This window comes from Artemia franciscana, chromosome 20 (assembly GCF_032884065.1).
Source record: "Artemia franciscana chromosome 20, ASM3288406v1, whole genome shotgun sequence".
Taxonomy (NCBI): domain Eukaryota; kingdom Metazoa; phylum Arthropoda; class Branchiopoda; order Anostraca; family Artemiidae; genus Artemia; species Artemia franciscana.
Genome location: NC_088882.1, coordinates 36,403,597 through 36,416,456, shown reverse-complemented (window position 1 = coordinate 36,416,456; position 12,860 = coordinate 36,403,597). Strand labels below are relative to the sequence as shown.

Genomic DNA, 12,860 nt, shown 5'->3' with positions numbered 1-12,860 from the left:
TGGAACGGATCTGCTCTGTTTGGGGGAGTTAGGGGGAGGGTTAATTCTGAAAAATTAGAAAAAATGAGGTATTTTTAACTTACAAAGGAGCGATCAGATCTTAATGAAATTTAAAATTTGGAAGGATACCGTGTCTGAGAGCTTTTATTTTAAATCCCGATTGGATCCGGTGACATTGGGGGGAATTGAGGGGGGACCTAAAATCTTGGAAAACGCTTAGTTTGGAGGGATCGGGATGAAACTTGATGGGAAAAATAAGCACAAGTCCTAGATACGTGATTGACATAACCGGATCTGCTCTCTTTGGGGGGGGGGGGTGTAATTCTGAAATTAGAAATATGAGGTATTTTAAACTTACAAAGGAGTGATCGGATCTTAATGAAATTTGATGTTTGGAAGGATATCATGTCTTGGAGCTCTTACTTTAAATCCTGACCGGCATTAAGCCTCTGATTTTCCTTTTAAAGCAATTTATAAGCATCAAAGAGAGATAAAACTCCACAAAAAAAACCTCAAACGAGACTGCGGCCAGTAGAGAGGAAAGACTAAAATAACGCGGATATTTCGCCTGTATCCAAACTAGGCGTCCTCAGCACAAGATAAAAAGAAAAAACACTAAACTAAAAACAAATAAAATCACCACCAATAGTAATAAATACAATTGTCGCTACTGATCCACGTAAGGAAAAGAAGCTATTACGAGTTACTTCAATGAGAACATCAAAGCATTGATCAAATCAAAGCATCAATTGATCAGCATCAAAGCATTGTGCTATTTGCTTAGTCATACTGCAAGTTATTAAGATATTTCATAATATCTCACAAAACATGTAAAGTGAAATTCACTTCTTTTTTTTTTGTTGAAAATCTAAAAGGCTACTCTGCTCTAGGTTGATGGCCGAATTTTAGAAGCTCCCAGAGTGGAAGTTGGAGGCCAGAATGGAGTTCAACTGGTGACTCCAAGAGATGGCAAATGGGACATGCGCAATAAAAAATTTCTTTCCGCTGCTGCTCTCGAACACTGGGGAGTTTTGGACGTCTCAAGGACCAAGGACATGGACATAAGGTTGGAACTTTTTTCTTGTTATATGCATATGTGAACCTACTTGTATGTTTTGGTTATGTAACATATGTTTAGGTTATTATTAATAATAATAACCGATAATAAGCAGAAGTTAATTGGATACAATTATCTAAATTTGTTTCATAAAAATACTTTGAAGTTTTGTCAAGTGAAAACTACCAGTCAACATCACCCTGTGAATTCTGGATGAAGTGACTGATTGAGACAAACGAATGAAAGATGGCGTTGTATGTAAGCTGGTTTAGCTTTCCATATTTGCAATTTTTAAAAAGTGGTTAGACCAATATTTATAAGATGAGAATTGGATAGATTCGAAGAGCAAATCTAAGCTGGTGGTTTTCTGGTGCCAAATTCGAATCACCATCCTTTTGGCTTTAAAACAAGTAACGAATTTGACGCGTTTCTACACGTGGTAAATCAATGACCTCATGAGATGCATAGTAATTTGGAAAATTGCGACTGGGACTCAGTTAATAATACTAGTTTCTCGAGACCAACTGGTTAGTGTATGGTCATTCAGTTCTGACGCTGGCCATAGTCAGTCAATTTGTCCATGAGTAAAGAATTCGGTTCTTGGTGTCACTATTTATTTAGTTTAGAACGAAGGGGATCAGCTGGTAAGTGTGTGTCCATTCAATTTTTATGGTGGCCATAGTCAGTCAATTCCTCCGTGAGGAAGGGGTTCGGGTCTTGATATCGGTGGTTATTTAGTTTAGAACGAGGAAGACCAGCTGCTTAGTCTATAGCTTTTCAATTTTAACGCCGGCCATAGTTAGTCGAATCACCCACTAGGAAGGGGTTTGGGTCTTGATATTGCTGGTTATTTAGTTTTGAACGAGGAAGACTAGCTGGTTAGTGTGTGGCCGTTCAATTTTGACGCTGGCCGTAGTCAGTCAAATCATCCATAAGGAAGGGGTTCGGGTTTTGGTGTCGTTGGTTGTTTAGTTTAGAACGAGGTAGACCAGCTGGTTATTGTGTGGTCATTCAATTCTGACGCTGGTCATAGTCAATCAATTCGTCTGTGAGGAAGGGGTTCAGGTCTTGATGTCACTGGTTCTTTAGTTTAGAACGAGGCAGACCAGCTGGTTAGTGTATGGCTTATCAATTTTGACGCTGGCCGTGGTCAATCAAATCATCCGTAAGGAAGGGGTTCGGGTTTTGGTGTCGCTGGTTATTTAGTTTAGGACGAGGAAGACCATCTGGTTAGTGGAAGGTTTTTTAACTTTGACGCTGTCCACAGTCAGTCGATTCCTCCGTGAGGAAGGGGTTCGAGTCTTGGTCTCGCTGGTTATTTAGTTTAGAACGAGGGAGACCAGCTGGTTAGTGTGTGGTCATTCAATTCTGAAGCTGGCTACAGTCAGTCAATTCGTCCGCAAGGAAGGGGTTCCCATCGTCAGTGAGGAAGGGGTTCTGGTTTTAGTGTCGCTGGTTTTTCAGTTTAGAACGAGGAAGATCAGCTGGTTAATGTATATTCTGACGTTGGCCATAGTCAATCAATTTTCCCGTGAAGAACGGGTTCGGGTCTTGATGTCTCTGGTTATTTAGTTTAGAGCGAGGAAGACCAGCTGCTTAGTGTATAGCTTATCAATTTTGACGCTGGTCATAGTTAGTTAAATCATCTGCGAGGAAGGGGTTCGGGTCTTGATTTTGCTGGTTATTTAGTTTTGAACGAGGAAGACCAGCTGGTTAGTGTGTGGCCATTCAATTTTGACGCTGGCTAGAGTTAGTCAAATTGTCCGTGAGGGTTCGGGTCTTGATGTCGCTGGTTATTTAGTTTTGAACGAGGAAGACCAACTTGTTAGTGTATGGCTTTTCAATTTTGACGCTTGCCGAGGTCAGTCAAATTATCCGTAAGGAAGGGGTTCGCGTTTTGGTGTCGCTGGTTATTTAGTTTATGACGAGGAAGACATCTGGTTAGTGAAAGGTTTTTTAATTTTGACGCGGTCCAGTCAGTCGATTCGGCTGTGAGGAAGGGGTTCGAGTCTTGGTCTCGCTGGTTTTTTAGTTTAGAACGAGAGAGACCAGCTGGTTAGTGTGTGGTCATTCAATTCTGACGCTGGCCACAGTCAGTTAATTCGTCCGCAAGGAAGGGGTTCACATCGTCAGTGAGGAAGGGGGTCGGGTTTTAGTGTCGCTGGTCATTTAGTTTAGAACGGAGGAAGACCAGCTGATTAGTGTATGGTCATTCAGTTTTGACGCTTTTTCAATTTAACTTTTTTTTCAACTTTTTCAATTTAATGCAAGATTTGATGATGACAGGTCGGGTTAAGTTAGACTAGGTTTGGTTAGCTGAGGTGATGTAGGTTTAGGTTTTTCTCCTTGGATTTAGTCAGCGTTGCCTGTCAACTTTTTCAATTTAGTGCAAGGTTTGATGATGACAGGTCGGGTTAAGTTAGACTAGGTTTGGTTAGTTGAGCTGAGGTTGGGTTAGATTTGGTTAGGTTTTTAACCCATTTCTGATGTTTAAAATTTATCCTATCCTAATCTAACCTAAACTGACATAATCTAACTTATCCTAACCTCAACTTTTACCATCTTAGCTTGCATAAGACTAAAAAATCTGACTCGCAAAGCTATATGAATATAGCGGATAGTTTTGATGTATTACTTTTTAAAAATATTCATTACCCAACCCTTTACAAAAAACGTTTTTAGACCAAATTTGAAAAAAATGAATACGTGTTCTTCAACCTGTAGCTGCTGCACGCGTAAATCGCGGGATACCCGGACCGAGGGTTAATAGGTTGTATTAGTATGTTGCAATTAAGGGTTTGGAGATAATTATCAGTTTACCTAATTTGCTACTTTACTTAATTTACTGTTTGATGGTTGTACCTTGGAAATTGGTCTAGGAATTGTCGAGCTTTTATATTTTACAAATTTAAATTAATTTGTCAAGAATACCTTCTCATTTTCATGAAAAGCCAGTTTATGATTCACGTGTGTTTCAGTAAACGCTAAGTGTGTCTAGTTTAATTCTGTGAACAAAGATGATAATTCCATGATAATGGTCGTAATAAATTAAAGGTTATATATGTTAATAATAATTACCTAAAATAAGTAATAATGAAATAAAATGTGTAATTAGAGTTTGTAATTATAACAATTTCGTCATGATGATAGCTGTTTCATTTGTGTACGTTAACTTCATTGGTTTGTGTATGTGCAATCCCCCCCCCCCCCCCAAATCCGTCTGAGCATCCTTCTAGGAAATTTGGAGGAAAGAATTCCAAACCATGTGCATAGGAATGTACGTAAGGTTTTTTTGTGAGTTTTCCAAAGGGTATAGATAACTTATAAATGGAAACTGGCGTTAGTGTTGGCAGATAAAATATGGACGCCATCTGGTGTTTTGCAATAATTGACTTTTTTTGCGCTTGGTATCTACCAAGTGACATATAGCAATCGCAAATTCTTTCGGTCCCTGTGTTCCTAGTTTAGGCGCTTCCAGATAAGCTACGACGATGAAATTTGGCAGGTGTATTAGGAACCAGACCAGATGAAATTAGAAATTGTTGTTTTTCCGATTCGACCATCTGGGGGGAGGAGTGGGGGGACGGTTAATCTGGAAAAATTAGAAAAAAATTAGGCATTTTTAACTTGCGAATGGATGATCGGATCCTAACGAAATTTGATATTTGGAAGGATATTTTGTCTCAGAGCTCTTATTTTAAATCCCGACCGGATTCGGTGACATTGGGGGGAGTTGGAGGGGAAACCTAAAATCTTGGGAAATGCTTAGAGCGGAGGGATCGGGATGAAACTTGGTGGGAAAAATAAGCACAAGTCCTGGATACGTGATTGACGTAACCGGAACGGATCCGCTCCCTTTTTGGGGAGTTGGGGGAGGGTTAATTCTGAAAAATTAGAAAAAAGAGGTATTTTTAAGCTACGAAGAAGTGATCGGATCTTAATGAAGTTTCATATTTAGAAGGACCTCGTAACTCTGATCTCTTATTTTAAGTCCCGACCGGATCCAGTGTGGTTGGAGGGGGGAGGTCGGAAATCTTTGAAATGGCTTAGAGTGGAGAGATCAGGATGAAACTTGGTGGGAAGAATAAGCCCAAGTCTAAGATACGTGACTGACATAACCGGACCGGATCCGATCTCTTTGGGGGAGTTGGGTGGGGGTGGGGTGGTAGTTTGGAAAAATTAGAAAAAATGAGGTGTTTGTAACTTACGAACGGGTGATCAGATCTTAATGGAATTTGATATTTAGAGGGACCTTGTGCTTGAAAGCTCTTATAAATCCCAGCCAGATCCGGTGACATTTGGGGGGCTTTGGAGGAGGAAACCTTGGAAAACGTTTAAATTGAGGTATCTTTATCTTACGAATGAGTGATCGGATATTAATGAAAATTGATATATAGAAAGATCTTATGTCTCAGACGCTCCATTTTCAATTCAAATCGGATCCTGGACATAAGGGGCTGGAGGGGGGAGACAGAAATCTTGGAAATTGGAAATCTTGGAGAACGCTTAGAGTGGAGAGATTGAGATGAAACTTAATGGGAAGAATAAACACAAGTTATAGATACGTGATTGACATGATTGGAACGGATCCGTTCTCTTTGGGGGATCTTGGGGGGGGGGTGTTAATTTGGAAAAATTAGAAAAATTTAGGAATTTTTAACTTGCGAATGGATGATCGGATCCTAATGAAATTTGACATTTGGGAGTATATTGTGCCTCAAAGCTTTTATTTTAAATCCCGACTGGATCCGGTGACATTGGGGGGAGTTGGAGGGGAAACCTAAAATCTTGGGAAACGCTTAGAGCGGAGGGATCGGGATGAAACTTGGTGGGAAAAATAAGCACAAGTCCTGGATACGTGATTGACGTAACCAGAACGGATCCGCTCCCTTTTTGGGGAGTTGGGGGAGGGTTAATTCTGAAAAATTAGAAAAAAGAGGTATTTTTAAGTTACGAAGAAGTGATCGGATCTTAATGAAATTTCATATTTAGAAGGACCTCGTAACTCTGATCTCTTATTTTAAGTCCCGACCGGATCCAGTGTGGTTGGAGGGGGGGGAGGTTGGAAATCTTTGAAATGGCTTAGAGTGGAGAGATCAGGATGAAACTTGGTGGGAAGAATAAGCCCAAGTCTAAGATACGTGACTGACATAACCGGATCGGATCCGCTCTCTTTGGGGGAGTTGGGTGGGGGGGGTGGTAATTTGGAAAAATTAGAAAAATGAGGTATTTGTAGCTTATGAACGGGTGATCAGATCTTAATGAAATTTGATATTTAGAGGGACCTTGTGCTTGAAAGCTCTTATAAATCCCAGCCAGATCTGGTGACATTGGGGGGCGTTTGAGGAGAAAACCGGAAACCTTGGAAAACGTGCAAATTGAGGTATCTTTATCTTACGAATGAGTGATCGGATATTAATGAAAATTGATATATAGAAAGATCTTATGTCTCAGACGCTCCATTTTCAATTCAAATTGGATCCGGGACATGAGGGGCTGGAGGGGGGAGACAAATCTTGGAAACTGGAAATCTTGGAGAACGCTTAGAGTGGAGAGATTGAAATGAAACTTAATGGGAAGAATAAACGCAAGTTATAGATACGTGATTGACATAAATGGAACGGATCCGTTCTCTTTGGGGGATCTTGGGGGGTGTTAATTTGGAAAAATTAGAAAAATTTAGGTATTTTTAACTTTAGAACGGGTGACTGGATCTTAATGAAATTTGGTATTTAGAAGGAACTCATTTCTCAGAGCTTTTTTTTCGAATCCCAACCAGATCTGTTGACATTGCGGGGAGTTGGAGGGGGAAACTGGAAATCTTGGAAAACACTTAGAGTGGAGAGATCGGGGTGAAACTTGGTGAGTAGACTAAGCAAATGTCGTAGATACGTGATTTACGTAGCCGGACTAGATCTGCTCTCTTTGGGGGGAGTTAAAGGGTGTGGTTGTGCTTTGGCGAGTATAATGCTTCTGGACGTACTAGGACGATGAAAATTGGTAGGCTTGTCAGGGAGCTGCACAAATTGACTTGACAAAGTTGTTTTACTCGATTTGACCATCTGGGGGGCTGAAGGAAGAGGAAAAACTTGAAAAAATGAAGTATTTTTAACTTACGAGTGGGTGATCGGATCTTAATGAATTTTGATATATTTAGAAGGACCTCCTGACTCAGAGCTCTTATTTTAAATCCTGACCGGCATTAAGCCTCTTATTTTCCTTTTAAGTCAATATATTGATTCATAGAATTTTGCTAGAGCTCATGCCATATGAGCTCTTGGCTCTTCTGGCCTCGTCACAAGTGCCATATGAGCTCTTAGCTCTTGTTTAGTTTGATAATCGTTTTCCTGTCAGGAACTGAGATTAGATTCTTGTTACCGTACTTACTTTTTACAAACTACGCAAATTAAATTAATTGTTCTTGTTATTACAGCGTTGAGAAATGCCAAACGCCATAGGGCGTTTACGACACTAGCGCCAGTTTCTACACTTATAAACTTTTCACGCGCTTTGTATTTATGGTTCAATTGAGAGAGATCTTGGCTCTTGCCATAAAATGTCTCCGTTGTGTACGCCAATATATTTCATATTTATTTGATGTTGCTTCGTCATTACCATCCTTTTTGGTTATGATGTCATCGCATCACTATGATCACTTATGCATTTTCTTTCAGAAAGTTTTTTGAAACGCTTAAGAAAATGGCAAGGTCATTTGGTATGAATGTAAACGACCAATGCTTTAACGATTCTTGTCGTGAGAATGCACGAGATGTTGAAAATGCTCTCCGTCAATATCAAAAGATGAATAATAAGCTGAATTTCGTTTTCGTTATTATACCAAAAAAGGGAGCAGAAATTTACCGTGAGTACAAACCATTATTTACTTTTTTGGTCTTTTAGGACATTTTTCTCTTTTTTTCTTCCATTTCTCTTCATTTTTTCTATCATTTCTTCTTTTTTTCATTCGGTTTATTTTTTTTCGTTCTTTTGTCTCTTCTCTCTCTCTTGTATTCCCTCTTATCTTCTCTCGTTCTCTTTTTTCTCTTGATCTCCTTTTCTTTATGCTCTTTAACTTTAACCTTCTCTTTGACTATAAATTATTGACATTAAAATAGATTATTCTGTAAAACACTCATTCTAAATTTCGTTGTTTACTATTTTGTTATTGTTTATCTATCGATAATGCTAATGGCTTATTCAAATTGCCGCAAAGGGTATTGGCAATAAAAAAAAGCTAAAGAACTGGGACTACCGACCATGTGCTCTCAACCAAGGGTGTAAAACATCCTAGTCACACTATGTTGTGAACCGTTGTTTTTGCCTTTTTTTGGCAAATATACAAAGTATACAATGCAAATTCTGGTATATTTCAAGTTTAGACATTAACTGTGGAGAGTTCAACGATTTAGTTCACATGAATGAATTTAGTTTTCTTTGTCTGTTTGCTACAATTTTCTTTCTGTGTAACTAGAATTTTCTCAGTAAATGGTAGCTCTGCTAGTTCATTCAGCCATGTCTCCACCATAGAAACTCTTAAGGTATTATTTCAATCTTCTTACAGTATAAAAGCCCTTTTCAGCCGTACTGACATAAACTCACACCGCACAAGGTATATTCTACATGGACTGTAGGCAAGCAGCTCCTGTCACAAGCATTTAAGGTGTATGCCGTATTCTTTGAATCAAAGTTCGATCCTTTCGGTTGGCTTCCACGGTGTTTGATCAGAAGCTGTTGTGCACAACTACCAAAGCTTCAGTTTTGCTGTTAAACTACTGATCTCTGTATTGGAGGAAATTTATAAACCTTTATAAACCTCAACTAGCTTTTCAAAACTGTGAACCTTCTAGATAAAGGGGTTCACTAGTTAACAAAAGGCTTCCAAGACTTTAGAGTCTATGTTCTGGGTTTTTACTAGTTAACAAAAAGGATTTACTAGTTAACAAAAGGCTTCCAAGACTTTAGAGTCTATCTTCTGGGTTTTTACTAGTTTAACAAAAAGGATTTACTAGTTAACAAAAGGCTTCCAAGGCTTCAGAGTCTATCTTTTGGGTTTTTACTAGTTAACAAAAGGGATTTTCTAGTTAACAAAAGGCTTCCAATACTTCAGAGTCTATCTTTTGGGCTTTTACTAGTTAACAAAAGGGGTTTACTAGTTAACAAAAGACTTCCAAGACTGTAGAGTCTATCTTTTAGGTTTTTACTAGTTAACAAAAGGCTTCCAAGACTTATGAGTCTATCTTTTGGGTTTTTACTAGCTAACAAAAGGGGTTTACTAGTTAACAAAAGGCTTCCAAGACTTCAGTGTCTATCTTTTTGTTTTTACTAGTTAAAAAAGGGGGTTTACTAATTAACAAAAGGTTTCCAAGACTTAAGAGTCTATCTTGGGGTTTTTACTAGTTAACAAAAGCGGTTTACTATTTTAAAAAAGGCTTCCAAGACTTAAGAGTCTATCTTTGGGTTTTTGCAAACCAATTTTGAAGTCTGTAAACCCTGAATTAAGACGCAATAATCGTATTGACAAAAGAATAGCAAAGGTGTGCCGTTGCTGCCAAGTGCTGTCAAACTAAGCTTTATAGGAGCTGCATAATTTTCTCTTTTTTCTCGGAAGTTACCTGAAACTCTGAGTACGTAAGCAAGAGGGACCTTGCCGCTGTTTTTCTGGGGAAAGGTCTCCCTTAAACCTCAAGGCTAGCTTGTGTTGTCATGTACTTGTTCTTGCTACGAAATGGAGATCAGCACCGTCAATTTGGATCTTAAGAGACTAGTCCCCTTATGCTTTTATTAAGCATTAAAATCGTTGGTTTTTACTGAGAGTATCTGACAGTATGCAGACGGATGGAAAGGAGTGCAATTGTCGACAAAAAAAAAGTCACAGCGCCATCTAGCAATCGGTGACGCCTGTCATTTTTTCAGTGCAATAGTAAGAATAATCAGTTGATTTTGTGTAGTTTGTAAAATTATTGTTTTAGTTAGAGACAGAAAAACAATTACAAAACTTTAAAAATTGTCAAGTGTCACCAAGCTTTTTTTTTTTTTTTGGCCGACACTAGTGCTGGTGTTCCCTCTTAAGTTGAAAGCTCTTGGATTATTTCTGTTGTTACAAAAGCTGTCGTTACAAACTGTATAAACACAGTTTCGGACTTTAAATAATTCCGAAAGCTGCCACGCATAGGCCTATATTCATGTTTGGGGTATCTCTAAATTAAATCAATGGCGACCACTGTTTCTGGCTGTAGCAGAAAAATGGGTTACTGATGTAGTTCGAAAGTGTGGAACCAGGGCCACTTCGGTTCAGTTCACAACAGATTGGCCCACGTTTGCCACTGTCTTCAATCAAGAAAAGCTCTTATTCCTATAGAATTCGTCCTAGAATTTGTTGTTTGTCAGATTTTCGTAGCAAAGAAGCACTTAAAACTCTTTTTACCTGCAAATCCATCTAAAACAAAGTCACCGGCTTTTATTGGCTTGTTTCCCACATCTTCTCCTAGCTTAAAACTGTCCTCACTCTCATCGTCAGGCTCCATCTCAGCATGATAAGACTCACTTTCACTCTCGAGGAACAATTTCTTGCTTGCTTCTTGCAACATAGCTTTCTTTGCGCTCTTCTTCTCTTGGGTTTTCTGTTCTTTCTTCCTCTTTTTTGCAGTTTCAGTTCTTCTCCCTTGCGGATTCTATCCTTCACTGGGGTATCTGTCAAAATCTCGGAATTTTTCCTTCACTGCACGTCTGATTTGTTTTCTCGGAGAATCTTTCGATAGTGGCGACACATCAACTAGTCCAGAGAATCTTTTTTCAGCTTTTCCACATTAAGGGAATCCTGAGAAAGATTGGGTATCGTTCTCATATTTGGTGGGCTGATTAGCTGCCCATTGTCAACAGAAGAAGCAGTGGGTGATATAGGTTCCAATAAGTGTGGTTTGAAGTACATGGTCGATCAGAGACATGAACTGAGGAACTTGTGATCTTCGAAAATCTTGGGATTGAAAGGGACAATGCCGGTGCAGCGAAAACCGCTGATTATGTTTTCTGGGGTCAGGGCTTTGAGATACGCTTTTCCACAAAGCTCAAAGATGTTATACATTGAGATATTCTTGCATTTATGCTCTGTCATAACAGTCGCAGAGTTGCTGTTGTAGAAAGCCTTCAAGAGAAATATAACTGACCAGTCAAGTATTTGCAGCTAATGTGTTGTATAAGCCGGAGCGGTGAGCATGACGACTCCGTTTTCTTTGGCTAAGTAAAGCAATTCACTACTGCAACGACTAATATAATTGTCAAGTATTAGACGCACAGAATTAACCCTACTTGGTCTTGTATGGCTGATAAAATGGTTCATCCAAACAAGAAATAGTTCATTACACATCCAACCAGAAGCTGTTTCTGACCCCGGAGCGATGGTGCCTGGAGGCGCTCCTTTCAGTAAGATTTCGGGGCAATTCTTGCAAAGAAAAATGAACATAGGAAGGACGCTATTACCCATGGCACTGACGCAAAAACGCATAGTTATATTCTGCCCTCTTTCTGCTGACGTTACCTTGCCAATCTGTTTCTGTCCTTCTGCTGCAACAATTTTCCTTGGCTTGTGGACTGGTGATAGTCTGGTTTCGTCTGTATTATAAATATTTTGCGCGATAAATTTGTAGCGCTCGTACACATCACCAAGATTTTCAAAAAATATCCCAACTCTCACACTATTAAAAGCAGTTGCACGGCCGAGACTTGTTGGTTCAGGCACTCTTACAGTAAGATACGGGAGTCTTGCCATAAAACGACGGTACCAATCTTCACCTGCAGCATTTTGATAGTCTCTGCTCGTCCATGAATTTGGGATGGTAAGTCCTTTAGCAAAAGAATATCTGTAAGCAAGCTAACGAACTTCAAGCGGTGTTAAACCATAATGCATTTGGTACACGACTTCCAAGTATTTGGCAATAGCATTTTTCTTCTTTTTTTTCGTCTGTAAAGATCTGTCTTGTAGCATTAAGTGGTGAGAAAAATGAGAGGTAGGAGCTCAATCTCCACATCCTGTTTCTCAGCCTTGATGACTTATTAATAAAATTTTGTCCCAGGCACAAAAGAGGCCAGAACCTTCATTGACTGGCTAAAATGATAGCGAAGTCTATAGTTATTTGCGATTTCTCCATAATTGTTTATATATGCTTGCTCTTTCTTTTATTTTGAATTTAGCCTCCTTTAAATAAATTCCCGCAATACCTTGGTGGGACCAGAATATTAAGAGGAGTGCTAGTAGAAGTTAAACCAGAGGCCTTATCCTCCTCTAACTGTTAATATTCAGTTACTATTAGGAACTCTTGAAAATAGAACTGTTGTATTATTGAAAATTAAGGCTGCACTAAACACCTTGCCCTCCCTCAGGTTCCTTTTCTATGACGTCGCTGTATGATACAAACTGTACTGATTGTTGTTCTAAAACATGTAATAATTAGGGCTCCAAAAGGGAGTACCCCTGTCAAAATTTCATTGAACTTTTTAAGAAGGGACACTACCTCCCGCGGAAGCAGGTGTTTAACCGTGGGAATTGCCCCCTACAAACTAGAATCAGGTGACGTATCCTCTTAGAGTTGCCTTCCATATTTTTTGCAGCTGATTTTTTATTTTGTTTCTTTCCAATAACTTCGACTAGAGCAGCTCGGACCAGCTGAGGGTCCATACCCCACCCCCTTCTTCCTTTCTTCTGCTGGACTGGTTTTTTGCACCACTATGCCCTAAAATAAGTTAGAATATTTTAAGCCAGAGAATTTTTTTAGTTTTATTTTTAATGGTCGTTGGCAAGTAGGAAATT

General features: G+C 39.2%; 1 protein-coding gene across 3 annotated transcripts in view; it reads left to right on the top strand.

The window, feature by feature from the left end:
• LOC136040200 (protein argonaute-2-like) overlaps nt 1–12,860 on the top strand; it is a 121,565-nt gene that overhangs the window by 81,715 nt on the left and 26,990 nt on the right. For all 3 annotated transcript variants that reach the window (XM_065724354.1, XM_065724353.1, XM_065724352.1), the window contains 2 exons: nt 891–1,066; nt 7,732–7,919. In XM_065724354.1, coding sequence (XP_065580426.1) covers nt 891–1,066; nt 7,732–7,919 — 364 coding nt within the window. The remainder of the gene's footprint in view (nt 1–890; nt 1,067–7,731; nt 7,920–12,860) is intronic.